We start from the raw sequence: 21,084 nt of genomic DNA, 5'->3' as shown, positions 1-21,084 counted from the left end.
AACCACAAAGAGAAAGGCAGCAGCAAAGCTTCATGAATACGGCGTTTATTTAGAAAAATCACAAAGTGCACGGCACAACATTGAACAAATACTGGCTAGCACGTTCACGCACAGTCACGGTATTCAAATGTAAAAATATCGTCTCAACATGATAGTTTAACATGCATGAAAAAACAATAACAAATGAGCATCGTTCTCATGGCAGGGAACAAGATGTTTTAGACAAGAGCCGCTTACAATTCTTGATGCACATGGAAGGATAAGGGTGGCGATCAAATTTTACTTTAAAAAATATTTTTGAAAATGCTTTGATAGCCAAGCTGTCCTCAATAGTTGGAAAATGTGCTTGAGAATAATCCATCATAATTTAGCTATTTCCCGTTGTACTTTTATATGCAAAATAATTCCAATTTTGTGCTTTCCATCAAGTTTTCCTACAAATCACCTTGTGGTCAAAACGGGATCATTTCCAGAAAAATCAGCTCTGTTGTGCGTGAGCTTTTGAGTCGTTTCTCTGTGGCAAATTCTAAATCAACAGAGGGCGCTGTTGTCGTTTTTTCCCAATTTCTGACGCCTCTGGTGGCTTTTTTTCTTTTTAACCTTGCCAACGCTCATTGTTTGTATTTTATGCCCATTAAATCTCTTTTCCCGACTGTGGCATTTGCAATGCAGTTCATCAATTCAACTAATGTCATTTTTTTAAAGAGATAATTAATACAATCCTTTTAATGAATGCAGCTTATTGACAGATTTGGCAAAGTTATTGGTGGAAAGATCAATGAGACAAAGGTTCAGAATGTAGATGTGTGCTTTATTGAGAGCAGACACCATTCCCAGCACACCCTTCCCACACCTCACTTAAAGTTAATTTAATCATGTCCGTTTCAATGCTTTTGCTCAATTGGCAAGTAAGGTGGTTTCAAACAAAAGGTGATCTGTTCTGAGGTGTTTAAGACATCTTGATGTAAATAGTAAGAAAGAAAAGCTGGACTTCTGAACTTTTGTCTCATATTCATCTTGTGATCTGAAACCCAAATGTCTTCTGCAGACAACAAAAGCAGGACTTTAATTTTGCCGTTCCAATACTTCTGGAGGGCACTGTATGTGTTCAGATGTGGCTTTATTATTCCTCATGATTTTTTAATTATATCTACATTTGAAAGCAACTGTATTTTGCATTGTAAAACATTTTAGCATTAAAGGGACAGTGTGTAGAATTTAGTGCCATCTAGTTATGAACTAATAGAATGCAAGGATCTTAATTTGAAGCATGTGCACGATGCAGTGGTGCCTCAGAGAGACCCCACGTCGCAACCTATTGCCAATTTCCTCAGCAGAGGTGTCAGCGAAATGTCAGCAAACGACTTCTCGTGTTCCCTCACGTGACAAGGTGAGTGCATTGCTGTTTTTACACATGTTGTACTCATTGATCTGTGATCACATGATTGTCCCCTTTGGTTCTCCATAGCAGAAAAATGGCGGAGAGACGTGTCAGCTACTCTATGGCGACGCACCATCCATGGAATATAATCAGAGGTTAGTGGACCTACAATTCTAGTTTTTTTTCCAAAAGGTACTTTATGTTGATGTCCAAAACATTTTCTGCACATTATTTTACAACCAATGAACACTAAAAAATAAAAACATTCTACACACTATCACTTAAAAAAACTCATTGCATAATGATCAATTATTTAATGAATTATTATTTTCAGCCGGACAGGTCCTTATCCAATCCTTTTTTTTTTTTTTTCACATGCCTATCTTTTCTATTTAATGCTGCTACTATGAAAAGCCTACAGGTATTTGGCTTTCGGGTGAAAGTTAAATCTAAAAGCGGAAATAAAATTCACGCTAGCCTTTACGGGTAGACTTACTTTAGACTACTATTCTGTGAGTCGTGTAAGTCCAGAGTGTGTGCACTTGCCTCCTCTGGCTGGCAACAGGGCAGTGTAAAAGGGGGCATGTCCTCATCCAACACCTTGTCCCGCTCAGACCGTGGTGACGGACAGCAGCGGGTTGTAAACTTTGGATCCATCCGCAGAGCGGCTCCCGTGGGTCAGCAGTTCTTGGATGGTGATCCAGTTGTCCAGAATTCTGCGGCTGCGCTTCTTCATGCTCTTGCGGTGGCACAGCTCCAGGATGGAAGTGGGTTCCTGCTGGGGCACGGCGTCCCCGTCCCCGGAGACCCCGCAGCCCTGCTCCCGCTCCCTCAGGAAGTCGTGGCGGCTTTGCATCATCATCTCCCGGCGCCGCCGCTGCTCTCGGGCCTTTTGCAGCTGCTGCTTGCGCTCCTCTTTGCTCCAATAGCGGCCCATTTTCATCTCGCTCACCGCGTCGTCATCTGTTGTCATGCCGCTGCGTTCTTCTCGGATCTTCATGGCCCGCGCTTTCAGGAGGCGGTCTCTCACGGGCCTTTTGGCCACATAGCGTGAACCGTCACTTCGAATCTTCACTTTCCATTCCATCCGCGGGGACAAGAGCCCGACGGCTTCGCTTTGGCCCACGTCTTTACAAGTGCTCCCCAGACTCATGGGGCTGACGTCTCCACCTCTCGGGTCGGCTCCGGGGACTTCGGAGGTTGACGGAGAGCCCAGCTGCATGCAGCTCAGGTAGTGCCGCGGCAACTTTGTTTGAGCGTGACGGCGAGACATGTAAGGACTGTTCTCAGCACTGCGGCCACCGGGCCTCCCGCTGGCAGGATTGGTTTTGCAATTGCGTCTCAGCCCTCCGTCGGAACCTCTTCGGGCTCCCTGGTTGGATCCTCTCCCGGCTTGGTTGAGGTTCCCTTGGATCCCGGCCCCTCCTCCATTTCGGGTTGCCCTCTCCCTCTGCCTTGAGGGGAAGCTCTTCTCCTGTTGAGCTTCTCCACCTTCCGGGCTGTCAGCGTAAGGGTGCTTCTCATTGACTAGCGGGGTACTCATGCAGCTTTCCCCTCCGGTGTTGTAGGCGCTGGTGCTGTCCTTATCGGAGCGCTCCCTCTCGGGAAGCTCATTGATGTCAGACAGGGCCTGGTGACGGGACTCGTCGCCAAGCGAGCAGCGGCTGGCCACTTTCTCCTCCAGAGGCCAAGCTTTGAGGCAACGCTCCCTCAGCTGCTGCATCTTCTGCGCTCGCAGGATGTTGCGACACTTGAACTCCAGGTGCCGCAACTCCTCCTCTAATAGCGCCATCTCGTGCCGAGTTAAGCTCTCGTTCTTGTTCTCGTCCAGCGAGACGCCTTCTTCCTCGCCGCATGCGCTCCTCTCAAAGTAACACTTGATCTCCAGCAGCTCCTTGTACCGCTCGCACTCTTCCTCCGTCAGCCCGGGCATCATCGTTCTCACCGGGTCACACGTGTAGGCCCTGTCGCCAGCCTCCAGCGACTCCGGCGGTGCACCGCCGACGCAGTCCAGGCCCAAAAGGGAGTCGGCGCTATACTGGAGGTCGTGGGAGTGCAGTAGTGGCGACGTGTCGCTTCGGGTGGAGGAAAACTTGCGCAAGCTTCCGGGCGTGTTGGTGGTGTTGGTATTGGAGGCGCTGGTGTGGTCATCTCCCAGGAGGTCGTGCTCTGAGGACTCCTCGTAGCGCGTGCTTTCATCGGTGCGGCCCACTCCGCTGTCCAGCTCCTGACTGTTGCTCAGCACGGTCTGCAGCAAATCGGGCGAATCCCGGTTCGGGAAGCCATCTTGGCACCCAGAAGCTGGGGCGGAGGTATCTACGCAGGTGCCGGTGTTGCTTCTGTGACTGGCCAACAGGTGGACGGCGTTGTCCAGGGGCTCCTGCTGCCCTGTGTCTGGAACCACCTGGTTGTCGTTCTGATGCAGAGTTCAGATGATGTAAGAGAAAGAATATTTTATCACAAGCATTCATTTGTACTAAATGTACTTAAGAGAACATTGTAAATACAGCGGTGCCTTGAGATAAGAGTTTCATTGACATAGTTAAAACGCTCGCACCTCAAATCATCTTTCCCTCCTTCCCTGCTTCCCCTCCTCTTCGGCAGCTGCCGGAATGCAAATCATGCAAATGTTCTTAAGCGAGTGAAGGTTGCCCCGAGAGAGCGCAGTTGATCTTGCGCCTAATTGCTTGCACGTGAACCGCATTTAGACAGCCGAAGCGATCGATCTGTTGGTCTTTGTTCTCGTCGGCGGACGACGGCTCGGCGTTCCCGCGTGGCCGCAGATAAAACTTTCATCTGTGTACATTTGTGGGTGTTACCCTCTAATGAGACCACTGCCTCTTTGGAATGAAAATGAGTAGTTTTCTCAGGTATTCAAGGTAGCTGTCTCTCCAAAGAAGAGGTTGCGCATGTGTACGTGTGTTGTGCAGGCTCGTTAGAAGTGCCCTCTCTCGCATTCTGTGTGCAAAATGTGGCCTGCATACAGATGCCGTAATCGTACAAGGAGCGTGGGAGTCTGACTTTTTAACAAGCGGCGGGGAGTAGGCAAAAAAAAAAAAAAAAGAATCAATTTTGTCTGCCAATAAATTTGGTCAAAAAGCTAATGTTAAAGGAGCTTATCCTCGGAAAAAGAATCCACAGTGACCTAGAGAAGTGAGAAGAATAATTTGTCTTTGCTATTCAAGATGGCCCTCATTGCTTGTCTGAGTTCAATCCAAGGCTTTAATGAGCCACAGTATAGATTTCACTGTCAAAAATTGTAACAGCACACCGAAAAACAAAAATGGCAAGTGCCGCAAATGTTCCAAAATAGTTAAGATGCTAAATGCTAAATTTACTCACTGTATGAATGGCAACAGGTTAATTTTGACATCTAGCAGAAAGCTATTTTTGAATCTCTTATCTCTTTCCAATTTCACAACTGTAAATGTTAACAAATATAAGTGACTTATGACGCATACAAGACGATAAAGGATGATCGTGTATTTTTAAGCGAGTGCACGGAACGGGATGGCTGCACCCCATCCACCACCGATTAGCCAATGTGCTCACCTCTATCTCGGGTCGTGCGAGGAGCAAGGAGACGTTTGTGCTGTCTTCTCTGGTCAGAATAGCAACCGCCTCCTCTCTGTCTCGGATGTCCACTCCGTTGATCTAAAAACAAACAAAGAAAAACATTATTTTACTGTATTGTTGCATCTTTCCTGCCTTGATTTTTCTTTCTTCGGGTGTTAAACGACACATCAATCTCATGGTAGCTTAGCAATTAGCATGGCTTCTCTATGTGACCTATGTATTTATTCCAATGGTGGAAAGTGGCCATTTGAATAAGTAGTTTGCGAGGAACATTTGGAAAATAGAATTTGTACGATGCATCCATATGGTGAGTTTTTGGTGCTTTATTTATTACTCTTCATGCATGTAAGGTACTAGATGACTTTTTGTGCACCTGCAATATTCTGTCTCCCTTGCGGATGCGGCCATCCATTGCAGCAATACTGTTTGGGTTCACCTGGAGGAAGTAAGAAGGCTTTTTGTGAAGAGAGCTAATAAGTCGTAGCCAATGCTTAAATTAAAAAAAAAAAAAAAAAAAAACAGTCAACATCACCTCGCCAACGTATATCCCCAGATCCTCCTCATCGTCGGTTCTGTAACACACGGTTAGCCCAAGTTTATCCTGGTGACGGGATTTGTAGAGCTCAACTTCCTGGTTAAGACAAGTTGAACAGCAAAACAAAAATGGGAAGATGCTTCAGTCACAGTCGTTCTACAAAGAGCATATATATATCAAGAATATTGATTGCATTGTGTTCTGGCCACAGGTGGAATTTTCAGAAGGTTAAATTTTAGTTTGTTATTTCGTTAGTTTCCGTTTTTGATATCGCTCACCTCATATTCCAGCTCATCCTGCCTGTCGACATCATGTTGAGAGACGTCAAAGTAGTCGGAGGGGTCATAGTACACGGGCTCTAGGAAACTGAAAGGGTGGTTAGTGAAAGGTCAGCTCGAGTGTGAAGACACAGAGCCTGTGATGTGACTGACAGCTCATTGAGCAGATAAGGCTCCAGGAGCGCCGGCAGAGGTGGCGAAGGCGGAGGCTTGGGCGGTGACTGCTTGCTCTTGCCCGTGGTCAACATATGTTGGAAGCTTATGTCCGTTTGGGTACAGCTGTCCACACAATCGGCCATCCCCATGGTCAGAGGTGCCACGCTAGCGGGAGGCCCCGTGGAGCCTGCGCGTCTGCGGGCCCTGCGACCCCGTAGTATGTTGGACAGTACGGGGTCCCTCATGTCCAGTGTGGGATCACCCGATAGTCGGGACAACTCCTTTCTGTTCAACTGCAAGAAAGAGACTCGTATGGATCAGTTCGAACACGTCCTTTCACATAATAAGGATTGCCCTCAAGGCAGCAAAAGTACTCATGCTCTTTTTTACTTAAGTCAGATAGTTGGGGCAGAGCTGGGTTTAAAAAAAAAAAATCAATTTGAATCCATTTTCTTTTTCACAAGCCGATATCGATTCGTAAAACCAAAAACAGAATATAATTGAGAAGCACTGACAGCAGGTTGTCTGTGGGGAAACAGTGAAAATGCTAACTCGGCGAATGATAAATATATGTTTTTCCGTGATTAACACTCATTGTTTTTAGGCTGGCCCAATACACAACACATATCCTGATGTTGTCATCAGCGGAAAATTGAATAGTCGCAAGTAGAAATCTGGGCTGCCAAAGTTCTAATCTGCCCCGCAAAATCAAATCTCAACAGTGTACCTGTAAAATGTACTTAGGGCCAAGAATGCTATATTTTTACTTTGTCACTTGGGGGGGCAACAATTTTTAGCATCTTGTTACCTTTTTTGGAATGCTCTGAAAGCACCACACCACCCACCCCCAAGCATCCTCCTTCCTTGCCTTATGCTGGCATTCATCTCTCTTCCTCTTGGCTCCTCTCGCCGTGCTGCCTCAGCAATTTAGCCAGCGCTGTCCCTCCCCTGAGATGGCAACCCACGCTTCTCACTATTTGTGTTTGTCCTTCCTCACGCTGATCTGTCGTCATAAATCTCACCGCCTTTCCAAATGAGCTTCATGACTTGGAAACAAGATGTTTCCTATCTCGCAGGTGCTCACGGAGAAAGGACAATGAGCGAAAGGAAGAAGGTGAAGGAGCAGACAGGGGGGATACGCTCCTCTCATTCATTATCAATGAGGGTGCTCGGCTTGCTTTGAAGACGACTTGAAGCCACGTAATGGCACTTGTCTGCCCAGAGCTAATGAAGAATCCACTACAATCGTCTCTGGTTTGCAGGCCGTCATTTATGCTCTCAGCGGGGACCACACTAAAAGGCGCGACTGCATTGACAAATTAAAAAATGGGCTCTATCACACATTAATGCACACTTTGGACTGACACTGTCATACTTCTTCATTTAAAGGGAATTTAAAATACATTATACATGTTGAAGGTATTTGCTGAAATGTTTATGGTGGAGACTGAGATCTAAGCAGCACGGAATTCTAGGGTCACACAATTTTTCCACATTTTAGTTTCCAGATATTTGTCTCCCCTGCCCCCAATACATAGAGTACGGATATGCGCGCCTTTGTGGGCATCAATGATTATCAGTTCCGACGTTCAGTTAACGAGCTAGCTGTAGTCCGCTACTGTGGCCGCCTTAGAACGCCTCATTGATGGCCACAAGTGCGTGCAAGATGAATTTAGCTGTCTATAACCAACCAATCAGAGGACAAAGAAACATTGACTGGGTCGAACTTGAAATATGATTGGTTAAAGAAACAGTCCAAATGCTAATATATTTTGTGCAAGCATGAGAACAAAGCTTGAAATGTGATTTGACAAAAAATTATATTCCACATAGACATACTTGAGGCGATGCAGAAATGATTGCAATGTCATCAACATTATAGACTTTAGGGTTTAAATGCTGGTGAGTGCTTCCGTTATGGTTTAAATCCACCACTGTTAAATTTCTCTTGATAGCGTGTAATTTTTTATTTATTGAAGAAGTAAACAAGGCAAAATTAACTGTCACTAATTTATCCTTCATTTTCTAAAGACCCATTTTTCAAAAACCCATCACCAGTAAATATGTTTGTATAGTGATCAGAGTTAATGAAAAGTGTGCATAATTATCTTGGATTGGATCTTGTTAAATCATTCAGGTGTACCTAATGTCGTGGCCGCTTGCATACAAACATTGAGCAACCATCAACATGTGCATTTTTGTAGTTTGAATATTAAACTTATTAACATAACAGCTAAAGACTCTGAGGAATCATACAAATGAAAATCGCATTCAGCGGGTGGGCGGTGGCTGAGGGAGGAGGCTGCGCCAGTGGATGGAGATGAAAGAGATCCGAATGTTGGGGGAAGGCAAGGAGAGGAAAATTGGGGGAGAACAAAACTGTCTTTCAAGGAATTGTTTTGGTGGACGTAAACAGCCATTGCGATCAGCCATGATTCAAACACAGAAAAAACGACCTCTGGGAAATATGCATAATTAGTTTTTATATGAAAGGTCTTTAAAGAGCAAAATAAACACGCTGCCATAAAAAAAGGGGGGAGGGAAAGAACTATGCTGTGTATCAATATGTACATAAATACTCATTGTTTTGCCCTTGTCTTTCTTTTGCGGTTATCCAGCTCAAGTCCCTGCAGGCCAAAGGGAAAAAAAGGAAAAGCAAATCAACCTTGTGGCCTGCTTTGATTCCACCACAATGGCTTGTTCTCCTCTCTGCGCTCGCTTGGAGGGCGTGAACAGCCGCCACCTTCTCAGAGAATCAATTCAAGTGGGAGCAGTTGACCCAGTGGCGCGCGATAAGCCCCTTCGTCTGACATCACTGGGCCTCGCAGTCCTGCTGATGAGGCCCGTGGAGGATGCAAAGACTTTTCAAGTAGGTTCAACACTACAAAAGAGCATGTCGTCTGATTTCTTACATGCAAAGTGCACAAGGTAATTGCATCACACCAAATTACATTGAATGAAATGCTTTTCAGAATTTGATTTGGATCACCATCTTATTGAGTGCCAAGCTTAAATGTTATTAACTAATACAAATAATAAGATTAGATATATTCAGCTAAATAGCATCACCTTAATCATTTAAATCTTTTTTGAAAAAAAAAAAAAAAAATTTAGAACTCACCTAATTTATATATATATATTTTGGGGTGAATAAGTAGGCAAAAGGAAAAAGAACCAATAAAAAAATAGCACTGTATTCTATTTTTTTTTTAAATAACAACGAAATTGGAAGTCCATGTGAAGACAAAAAACATCCTCAAGAGACTCAAATATAATATGAGATGGGGTTTTTTTGTCTAAAAGGAGGGTCCTTTAAATCAGTTAATTAAAAAGGCTGGACTGAAATGGTGACAGAGAAGTGCATGGTTGCACACGCACACACGCACACACACACACACACACACACACACACACACACACACACATATACACACACACTCATTTTTTAATGATAGCGGTTGCCATGGAAGCCGCTTCCCTTGAAACCAATTTGGTTCCAGGGGAAGCTACCAGGTTTACTGTTCACTTGTTCTCGATCCACATGCACACAATTCAACAACTGAAGCTACACTGCACAAGTGCATCACGGCACGTAGTCCAGTGGTGGGTGCGTAGTAATCATGAGCGTTGGCGAGGCTGGATGGACGATGCTCGCGTTTTATTCATCGGGCAAGAAGCCATCCGATTTAACCATCTGCTTCTGCAGCCTGCTGTATCCAACATTGACTTTATCTCATTTAAATTAAAGTAATTACACATGCACGCACAGAGCTGCATAAATCTGAAAAGGAACGTGAGCGCATCCAGTGATTCACTTATAATTCATTATCTTTCCTTTTACATACCCAGTTCCAATGAATTAAGGATGTTGAGTTCGACATCAATTAAAAACAGAATACAATGATTTGCTCATCATTATCAACCTACATTTAATTGACTACACCACAGACAAGATATTTAATGTTCATACGGATCAACTTCCTTTTTAGCAAATAATCATTAACTTTGAATTTTATGGCTGCAACACATTCCAAAAAAGCTGGGACGGGGTCATATTTACTATTGTTACATCACATTTCTGTTTTTTGGCACGAATGATGTAAGTCACTAAATGCATTGGCCTTTGAATTTTGCATCCATTTCCAAAAACAATTTGAAATGTGAGCCTTAGGGATGTAGCGCCAAACTCTATTTATTGCCATTGCCAGGGCCGCCTGAAGGATCAAAGGTCACGGGCATTCAGTGTTGATTTTGATTCTCTTTTGAAGATAGTGTGTGCGGGCAGTGGATGATGAAACCCCTAAATTCTTTGCAATTGTACATTGAAGAACATTGTCCCTAAAGTACTTAACTATTTTCTCACCCTATCTTTGCTAGTGAATGACTGAGCAAATCAGGGAAGCGACTTTTATAGCCAATCATGCCGCCTACCTGCTCCCAATCAGGCTGTTCACCTGTGGAGCGTATTTTTTTACTTTCTTCGTCTTTTTTGCCACCCATCTCAGCTTTTTGGGTACATCTTGCAGCCATAAAATGAGTTTGCTCTAAAAACTGTTTTATGGACTGGTGGCTATGGTTTCATAAATTGAAGGGACCTAAAGCTGTCTATCTGCCGTCCATCCAATTGCTTCTGACACATGAGGGCAAAGAGCAGAAAAAGCTGAATTTCCTGAGAGTCTCCTTTTCCCTGACCGTCTCATTACCATGGGCTCGGTTTTTGTCTTTCTTGCTCCCGGCACCAGGAGCATCCCCATTAAGTAGCGCTGCCCTCAATGTCCACGAGGCACTCCTCCAAAAGGTGCATCACGGATAACAACAGCACAGCCGTTGAGGATCGTTCATGCCTTGTGATCACAGGGCTTACATTGGGGTCAGCACTAATATTGTCCAGTTGCCATTAGAACCTCTCTGGGGGCATTGTGCAAGCTTAAAGAAGCTCTAAGGTAACAGTGGTGCTCAGGTTGTAACCCTGGCAACCCCTCTCTTATTTCCTTTAAAATAAATAAATAAATAAAAAACAGTCATACTGCTATTTCTATACCTTTTGTAACAGAGTCACACTGCTGGTTTAGAACCACGTCTATTATTATTCAAATAATCAGAAATGCTGCCATGATGATCACTGATTTGAACACAAGAATGGAAAAATAATGAATAGCCTTAGCTGTATTACATTACACTTTTTTTCTGATTATATTTTGTTGGTCATATGCTGTTTGGTGCAACCCTGTTAAGGATATCTGCGCACTTAGAAATATTTCCACAAGATTTTTGTCATGAAATAATTTACAATTAAATCATAATGGTAACGTTTTGTTTGAATACAAACTCAATTTTACTCTCATTACAGTGACACAAAACAAAAACAGGGTTAAGATTAGGAGTTGTTAGATGATATGGTAACTACTTCGTTTTCCCATCAGTACCTCGAAATGGGCCGTTGGAGGTACACTTTAACCTGCTACTTTCTTTCAGTTGGCACAGACAGGCAAGTAGTATAAAACATGTTGATGGACAAGATGGTAAAATATAAGAAACATGATTGTGGCTCACACAAGTACACACAGTACAACTGGAATGCTTTTCAGCCACCGGGGCATGTTTTGAATGGCCCGGGTGAGTACAGTTCACCCTTTAAGGAGGCAATGAGGTGTTGGGAAAAGATGCAAGAGCGAGGCCTCACCTGGAACATGACCCTGTATTGTTCTTCAGGCTTTTGGACCACACACATGTTGCACCCCATTTTGGCGTGTGACACACTGCTGGACCGCACAAGAGCGACCCGATGACCGGAACTTATTGCAGAACCTGTCGAGGTCTTTGTCTGTGGCAGAGGGAGGACCCCACCCTCCCTTGCGGGGTTGCGGTATGGAACACTCCTCTTCTTCCACTTCAGCGTCACACGCAATCTGACATCTGTGTCAGGGAGATGGTTTTCTCATCTTCTCTTTGTTCCACACACTTAAGAGAAGACTTGTTCTCAGGCAAAAAAAAATACTCTTTTAAATCCAATGTCGGTGCAAAATTTAGTTTAGAAAAAAAAAAAGTTTGTGCTGGTTTCAAAATTTGAGCTGATCAACTTGCTGTGCAGGATAAAGTTGGTTCCCCTCGTCACTCCACTTGTGCTGTCTACCACTTGAAAAGCAGAATTTGACTTGCTATCAAGAAAACTGCATCAGTTCTGTTGAGCAGCACCTTTTCTTGGCATGCACATCTCAAGGCTTAAGGATTTGTTCTTTGAGTTATTATGTGCTTGGTTTCCACACCACACTTTCTTTGGTCCTCCAATTCAAGAGGAAATAATTCTTCAACTCCCCCAGCGAGGAACCTCAACAAGAGGAGAACTGATGTGAGACTGAGCACCACATATTATTTTCCTGTCCACAATCTCCACTGATACACATCAAAGCAAACACAGAATGGCCGTCCACAAATAAACTAACACGCCCAACCTCTTACTGAACACACAAAATTGCTGTAGACTGCAGGAGAAAATCATCATATTGATCTGAGGTGTTGTCAGATATGATGAGAACTCCTTCAGACCAATAACTGCTTGAGGCTGAGCCGGGATGGCACTTTACAGTGACATCAGTGACCTCTTGAGATGAGTGATGAGACAACAGACTATCCTGCCTGGGCCAGACCAATCAATATCTTCTCACGGACTGATTGGATTTTGTGCTGTTGAATTATTGGAGAAGCCCGGCAAAGTGTCACGAACACTAACCGCTTTTGCCTACACGAGACAAGCTGAAAAAGGCTGATCTCAATATAACTTTCCTTGCAATCTCCCGGCCATTGTTCCTGCCCTCCGAGTCCAATCACATTGCTTTCACCTTTTATCTTTAATCCCGCCGCACCAAGTGTCAACGCAGCCGCAGCTTGAGACACGTGTGAGGCGTTCGTGGCTCTGCGGGCTGCCGGCGACAAGCTATTAAAGCAGCTAATCCTCCATCAAGCCTCGGCAACACCTGTATCTGTTGTAATCCCCAACCCTGGCACCTGAACACACCAGGAGGCAAACATGCAAAGTACGCAGAAATATTGCAACCTTCGAGAGGGGGTTGACAACTTGAGTCAAAGTGAAGACAGAATAAGTGCTGCCATCTCTCTGTAACTTAATAATCAATTACAGTTAATGACAACTAGAGCCCCCCCCCCCCTTCTCCAAAAAAAAAGACTTTAAAATCAAAGAACTCCTGGGAAGGAACTTGAATCTCCAGAAGCAAAATTCAAAACCATTTTAGTCCGCCTTTCCTCTGCTACTCAGTCCATGTGACAAATCCACAGCAAGGTGTGGAAGCAAAAAAAAAAAAAAAAAAAACCCGCATGGCCAGCATCCCGGCATGCCAGTGATGAATCTGCATCGGCAGCCTCACAATCGGTGCGAAATCATCCTCGACTGATTGGAGGGTGGTCCTCAGCTTCTCCCTTCGGGCGGTAAATGCGGCCCCCCACTGCAGCGGGGGGAACACAATAGACGCCTGTTCGCCGCTGATGAGAGCCTTCCCATCAGTACGCGGCACTGAGCTGCGACTGGAGCAGCTTTTTACACTCCACATTTCCCCCTCTTCATCCCCCCCACCCCTTTTTGTCTCTGTTTCCAGGGCTGGGCTCTCTTTGCTAGTCCCCCCCCACCATAATTTTGCCCACACCTCATTTGCTGTCCGCTCCCTCCTCCTTGTCTTTTCTATGCTTTGCTTGTCTGCAGGCATGTGAGCATGCAAAACGACTGGAATATCAGGGGTCAGGCAAATAAACTGGAAGTTCATCCATCTTAATTACCACACACAAGCAATTCACCTTGACCGCTTGTAAAATGACAAAGAAAAGGGATGAGGGCTGTGGTTGATGCCCAAAGCAGGTTTGGAGCATAGCACTGGCTCTGCATTTAGATGAGGGGCGTGCACTGCCTCAAAGAAGGAGAGAGAGGAAACACTGTGGAGGAAGAGGGGAGAAAAGTGAATAACAGGTGTGACACAATGAATAGAGAACAGGGAGCAAAGCCAAGTGATAAAATGCAAATCACTGTGTGGGAGAGTGAAAAACAATTTTTTTTGCCAGCAATAATCACAATGATTTGTTTAGGCTCTGCCAAGAAAAAGGTGGTCAATAAATCCAAATCTCTGGCCAATCTTAGATTGCCGTCCGGTATGTGAGTGAAATCATTTCCTGTGAAGCTCAGAGCACCACTTGTTTGCTTTTTTTTTTTTTTTTTTTCCTCCTTCCAATTTTATGAATTCACATCTACTGCACCTTGCATGACCAAGTAAGCCTGTTTGTCTGCACCTATTGTGCAAAGACCTTAATATAGCGTGATATCTTCACTGTGGGTTGGTATTATATCTCAGACTGAGATCATTTACCATCACGCACCAACATCAACATACCACAGCGAAATCAATGGTGAATAGAATATGCTAAAATAACTGCTAATTTATTACACCATCATTGATGGAAATGCTGCAAACATAAAGTCTGCTCTCACGCTGACGCTCCCATTAAGCAACCAGGCCCCCCTGCAGCAGCCAAATGGAAGAACATAGCAGGTTCAAATGTACCACCAAATGCCCATTTCGAGGTATTGATGGGGAAATTGATCAATGGTTAAGTTTGATGCAAGACATCAATGCATAGGTTTATGCTGTTAAATCTACCGTGCTTATTTGCTGTTAATTTATATACGATGGATAAATATGGAACTGTATTTTAACATTATTATTTTAAAAAGAACATTGCTACTGTTGTAAAGACACTGGAGCCTTGAATCTGTCTGCCTGCACCTTGATTAAATACACTAAAATTGCATTAGACCACCTGCGCCTCAAGTTAGGCCCGGTTTTGGTGACTCTAAAATGCAATCTACTTTTTCTAACCAAATTTGTAGATGTGCTGAGGGCGAGGAGGAAATTGATTTGTAAAAATAAAATGAACAAACACACACACACGCACACACACATTGTATGTTACACGCTACAAAATGTTGAGACCAGCATAAGTCTGCTGAAGCTGGAATGAAAACCAAGCTAGTAAATATCAAAAATCAATATTCCATCGTGAGAAGTTGTTGTAAAGGGCATGTGGATTCACATTTCAGCTGCGGATCTTCTGAGGTTTTACTTCTCTTCTAAAACAGGTGCGGGCAAATGTTTGTGCAAAAGGGCCACATTTCAAAAGTGTTTCAATCGGGCAGAGGGGCCTTGTCATTCGTAAAAAAATCTAGGGAGATCAGGGTCTGTCTTAGTGCTTTAAGGTCATAAACCCTTTTGGGCAGCCCTACACTTAAAGTTTATGGAAATTTGGGAAACGTCTTGGTTCTGGTGGGGGAAGGATCCCATCGATCCTCCACCCAAAAATATCAAAATTAAACATTTTCATCACACTCAACAGTATTGGATGACTGCAAGTAAACAATAATTATAATCATAATTTTGTAAATCATTTGTCACGCTGAAACAAACAGATGGGTGCTGATTATCTGTTTCCTGATAAAATAACAACACATGTACTGTAATCCATCCCAGATGCACTTTTCATTCAACTCAAGCATCTGATGTGAAAGACAAGGAACCGCTCGGGGTTGTTACATCCATTTGTAGTGTGTAAGTGTTCTGCATACATGACTAAAGGAAGGTAAAGCAGTCCCAGCAGGGACTGTCAAGGATCAAGAAGTGAAGGATCAGGACAGTGTAATGGGCTGGGGAAGATGAAAGCGCTTGTTAAAAAAAAAACAAGTGAAAACAGACACTTTTTTCCCAGAGAGGCTTCCTTTGCTTTCGAGAGGCAGATGGTGGGAATACTGGCAGAATCTTAACATCCTTCTCATTATTTATTAACCGCTTAGAGGAATAGGTTGCACGTACTGTTCAGAATGGACTGCAATGCGATGTTTTGGATTATTTTGAGTACAGTTTGGGTGTTGTATTTATTATGTTGCTTGTGAATGAGTTAGTGAGAAGAGGGCCATTGCCGTGGCTTCATTCACATTCTGGCAGAGTGGCTGTGCGGCTGAAAGCCATTTCACAGTGGAAGCGATGAGCTTGCCTCAAAGCAGAACTAAGGTGGTTTAAGAACGAGCCCGTGGATAAATGGGAGAAAGAAAAAAAGGAAGGCTAGGAGTGGACTAAGAGAAGATGCCGCTCGACTATAAGGTGCAGGATTTAAGATGGGGGGGTTGATGTGGCAGCTCAACAAAGTTAGGAAGGATGACTTTTGCTGGGAGTTTTGAGGGGATGTGGAAGATGTTTGTTTGTTTTTTAAAAAGCCTTTGTCTTGGACTTGTAATAAAAAAAGGTAAAGGGGAGCCATGAGACAAACACTTAGGGGTACAGTAAGAAAATGATTTCCACATCTCACTCTGTGCCTTGTTTTTCCTAATGGGCTGCAGATGAGTGCAAAATGTTGTGGCCGTTGAATGAAGTCTTGTTAAAATTAAAAAAAGAAAGAAAGAAAATAATGTTTTATCAGATGCTATAGATCAGCTGAAAATTGTGCAATAACCTGACTGAATTGAGATGACGACTATCTACGACTAGTGACAAGCATATGAAAAGGAAATGAAGATACTTAAGATAAAAGAGCCAAAAAAGTGACGACGGTAGAATTTTGGATTCATGTTTAAGGTGTAGCAAGTTGGAATAAGATAAAAAGGAATTGCATTGAGCTTTCCAAAAGACAAGGATTATAGAGGAGGCTGAGTAAGAGTGGCCTGATACATTTGGCCACGCTTGGCTGTGACACTCTCCTCACTGTGACATCTTCATTTCCATATAATTGAATTAACCACAGCAGCCCTCAGGTGCATCCTCCAGCAGCGTAGGGAAATATTCAATAAATGCAATTAATTGCAATTTTGCTCGCTTGTCATCTGTTGCTTTATCTGCACAAAATGAACATGATGTGTTTAATAGTATTGTCAACGTAGACAGATTTGCTACATTAAGCCAACATAAGCATGTTTTTTTTTCCCTCTAGCTTGGCTTTCTTGGCTCGCTATGATTATGTGCAGACAGATTTATAAAAACAACATGAGAAATATTAAACAAACAGAGGCTCAAAATGGAAATAGACAATTTCATCATCTCAGACTAGCTCCCATGTGTCACAACCCTCCAAAACAATTCTCAGTGCATCACATTTATCTCCGCTGATCTGTCAAATCAATAAAGTGTATCATTAACAGAGCACCGCATTTATGAATCAATACAGTGCTTGCCCAAAAGGACTCAAGTGTACATACAAGGTTGTGCACAGTAAATCACACCTTGACGCACAAGCAGCAAGACGCAAAACTCTCCATTCTCTCTCTGCCATCTTCTTGATTTGATCTAAGCTGATCCCCAAAGACCCCGTATCTTCAAATGGCTGTTTTAATATCCTGAATCTTTGTTATTGTTCCAAATTAGCTCTGAACTGTGGCTTACACCTGAGCTATTATCTTCAACCATTAAAAAATAACAATAAACATGCACTGCCCAACACCACTATAAAAAATTGTACACTGCATGTGCATAATTGTGGTATCAACTGCAACGACTTGAAATACTCAGTCAAATGCACAAAGTAAAATCCCCAAAATAATATATAGTAAACGAACCTAGCATTTGCATTTCTTGTGTGGATCATTAGCTTGCGCAGGCGTACATAATGAGTGCGAACCACTGATGCCTAATTGTTCCAAACATGTTTTTTTTTGTGTCACTTGGGGGTTTCTGAAGTGCTTCTCGTTGAGTGCACAACAACGCCAACGTATCCCGGCCAGGTGTTTTAGAACATCTGCAAGCTACGACTCTTCTCCTCCCACGCACGCCTACTTATTTGCCCTGGGCTTAACCAAATCAATATATCATTAGCCAGGCTCCCACTCAACCCACGCTACGCTTTCCTTACATTTCACACATTGTATCTCCCTCCAGCTTTTCTCTCATCTTCGCCCCTTTGGCCTCCTCGTTCTCGCTCCCGCTTTGTCTGTCCTTTGAGCATTTCTCGGAACCCCGTGTTGATGTGCTGCAAAGTGTGAAAGGAGGCTAAAAATGTGAGGGTTAAGGGTTGCATGTGTGTTGAGATATGTGTGATATCAGGAGGGCAGAGATTGCAGGGACATAACAAGGAGAGAGCGGAGAACGGAGGTGCGAGGGGGATGGGAGGCTGTCTGGCTGAAATGAATGTGTAATTGCTTGTGCCCGCTAAAGCCTCGGCAGGAGCGTACGTGATAGCGGGGGTCGTCAAGTCAGCAACGAGGCTCTCGCTTTGAGATGGAGTTGAGACTGATACTTTATGGGAGGCTGTCGGCGTCACGGCATGGTGTCGGCAAGCGGCGCCACGCCCATCTTTAGTGGAGGGGAAGACAGCTAGCTCCCCTTGTGCAACTATGATTACCAACATCAAAACATACCAGTAGACGTGTAGCCTAAGTGTTGATCAAAAACAAGGTCAGGGCTTCAGACTATGTTATGGTGTCATTTTGCTCCTAAAATTTGAGACAGCGCAGGATTTTTTTTCCATCTATTTGCACATGTGCTAGCAATGAAATTCTCTTTATATTGTTGTTGTTGTTGCTGACGAACTTCTTCTCCACGCTGCAGGCCACGCACTTGTTGAAGTTGACAATATTCCACAAAGCAGCTGATTTGCCTAGAAGAAAGGACAAACAGCAACAATGAAGGTGAGCCAATGTCATTTATGAATTTATGAAGAAGAAAAAAACATGGGGATGACCTTCTGTGGTTAGGGTGAAAAGAAGCAATGTATTGTATAAATCTACAGGTTTCACATCTTTTGTAAGAAATGAACAATTATATGAAGGACTTTCATGGATTACTTTCACTTCACTCAAGTCCGTGAAAAGTGAAAAGACAAATCTTGATGAGTCTGAGTCCTTGTGAGAAAATTGTTATCGGGAAAGAAAAGGTAGGAAATTCTCTTTTGGCTGCCAGAGTTTACCGGAGTGAGAGGTATTTTAGGAATATTAGATATTTCAATTCAATTCTACATTCTCTCAAAACTCACAACATTTTCCAAAACTAAATTTCAGTCTGAACATGAACCAAAAATCTTTTGGTGTGTAAGGAAATCTGCCATTTGACCCTACGGACTTTACAAGATGCGCCTTACACTCACATGGTAAATGAAAAAAAACAATATCCTTTTTTGTAGTAAGTTCACAAAATGGCAAGTATTTTCCCAAGATTTTTTTAATTTATTGATAACATCTTACAATGCACCCACTTAGTACTTTTCGGAAACACTCAAGTAAAACCGCATATGGTATCTGGATGTGTCAGAGTGTGGTGCGTTGTACTGAGATTGTCACAGCACACCTCAAGCCCTTTTATAGTATTGATTTTGTTGTTTTATAGTTTGAGGTGTCACAAATACAAAACATAGTAGCTTCAAAGTCACTGTTGTGCCTGACTTATTTCTTTGCAAAAAACAAGGTACCTTTCTCTGCTTTTTGGGCAGAAACCAATATTTCTGGTGAAACCAACCCATGTTCTACTACTGATTAATAAATGATGAGGTGCAAACTTATTTTGGTGAAAGAAGAGAGGCTTCTCTTTCTTTTGGCAGCTATGGTCAACATGTTTTCACAGAACACAATCTTGCATGGTCCTTGAATGATAAAACAGCTGGCAATACGGGACCTCAATATGAACCATTGGTACAGTTTTGCTGCCCCAGTTTTTCATGTACTCCATCACACGCTTGTATCTATTTTGTCCCACCCAGAATAACATTAGTTGTGGGGTAAAGAAAAGTCTAATTAAGATGGAGATTCAGTGCAGTCAAATAGAACCAGCATCCTTCAACAGTGAAAAATAAATAAATGAAGGGGTGAGTAGAGTGAGCAGATTATCATATTATACAGCCAGTGTCTTATTTCATTTTGTTCAGGTTCATTCGTCCCAATCTGCATCACGCGAGAGCAGAGATTGATGTGCGTTACTCGCAGACCACATGTGGGATCGAGGCGGAGAAGCATCAGATCCCACCTCGCATAGGAGAAAAAAGGAGGGGATTGGAAACACCAGGGAGGGTGCAGATGGAGGTGTCACCTTGAGGGAGGAAAACAGCATCTCCATCTTAGAGCGCTCTAGGTCGAGTATGTGTTCACAAATAACTGCTCTGAACAGACTGGAATTCATTAAATACGATATTTTTGTGAAAGACACAACTGTGCGGAAAACAAATGGAACCACAAACGAAATTTGACTATAACCACATGTGTATTTTTTGCTGTTGTTGTTTAATTTATCCAAAACATTGGCATAATAAAAAAAAAAGCAAAACTTGGCTTGGCTGAGTTTTGAATTCTGTTGAGAGATATTGGAAAGAAAGTCATCAAGAAGAACAAACAGTTTATGCCAATGCAGGATAATGAGATGTCGTTAGAGAAAACTGTCCAATTCATAAATTATGCATTGCTGTATTTAGAAACCCTTGAGCATGTTGACACTGAACACCAGCGCCATCTACTAGTCACATACAGGCACTGAATCCAGCAATAGAGTGAAGGGGAAATTTCGGTTTCATTTTCTGTTGCCTTTGACGAAAGAAAAGCTCATTTATGAGCATCTTATCCATCGCTTTCTATAATATGTAATTGTTTTTTTTTATAGTGCTTTCAATAACAAGTAACTTTTTAATTTTTTTAATTTCAACAACTACGCTGCAATTTATGGCTTCTGTCGCCCCCTAGGATGGAATTAGGCATTCCATCAACAACAGATGTGACTTTATATATATATATGTTGTAGCTTTTATTTCATATTGTTACAGTCCGATTTTATAATTGTTTGTCGTTTTGCAGGTTTTGCCAAATGAATACGACTTTTTATATATATAAAATATTAATTTGATCTGATAATGTGATTTTCTACTGAACCTCTACAGATGCATAATTTTCAATTTTGTAATTATATTTTATTAATTAAATGATATAATAAATTAATTACCTAACTCTAACCCTATGTAACAAATATTAATAACTTTATTCATCTCTAAAATTGGTTCAGCCTTTCACTTTTTTTTTTTTTACCCCGAATATACGCCATTTTCTTTTGTTTACTTTCAGTGTTTATAGTTATATGTCAAATATGCATTAATAAGTGTTATGTCTTTTCTTTTATATTGACCAGATTTTTGTTTTAGGTCAT

At 42.8% G+C, this 21,084-nt stretch overlaps 1 protein-coding gene and 1 long non-coding RNA gene across 2 annotated transcripts; one reads left to right on the top strand and one right to left on the bottom strand.

The window, feature by feature from the left end:
* Positions 1-29: 29 nt before the first annotated feature.
* LOC148401821 (PDZ domain-containing protein 4-like) lies at positions 30-13,450 on the bottom strand. The gene is made up of 7 exons (XM_088369361.1): positions 11,610-13,450; positions 5,924-6,219; positions 5,771-5,858; positions 5,490-5,588; positions 5,331-5,393; positions 4,934-5,035; positions 30-3,797 (listed from the first exon to the last, which is right to left on the bottom strand). The coding sequence occupies exons 1-7, from the start codon at positions 11,667-11,669 to the stop codon at positions 1,992-1,994; spliced, it is 2,514 nt and encodes an 837-aa protein (XP_088225487.1). The 5' UTR covers positions 11,670-13,450; the 3' UTR covers positions 30-1,991.
* LOC148401820 (uncharacterized) lies at positions 1,361-20,812 on the top strand. Its single transcript, XR_015857184.1, has 5 exons — positions 1,361-1,536; positions 8,545-8,795; positions 11,639-11,792; positions 18,514-18,593; positions 19,823-20,812. It is a non-coding gene; the product is annotated as an uncharacterized LOC148401820 (long non-coding RNA).
* The last annotated feature ends 272 nt before the right edge of the window (positions 20,813-21,084 follow it).

The sequence above is a fragment of the Syngnathus floridae genome, chromosome 2 (genome assembly GCF_059516105.1).
Source record: "Syngnathus floridae isolate MCC-2025c chromosome 2, RoL_Sflo_1.0, whole genome shotgun sequence".
In the NCBI taxonomy this organism is placed as follows: Eukaryota; Metazoa; Chordata; class Actinopteri; order Syngnathiformes; family Syngnathidae; genus Syngnathus; species Syngnathus floridae.
The sequence above is the reverse complement of the archived record's forward strand: the minus strand, read 5'-3'. Positions and strand labels throughout refer to the sequence as shown.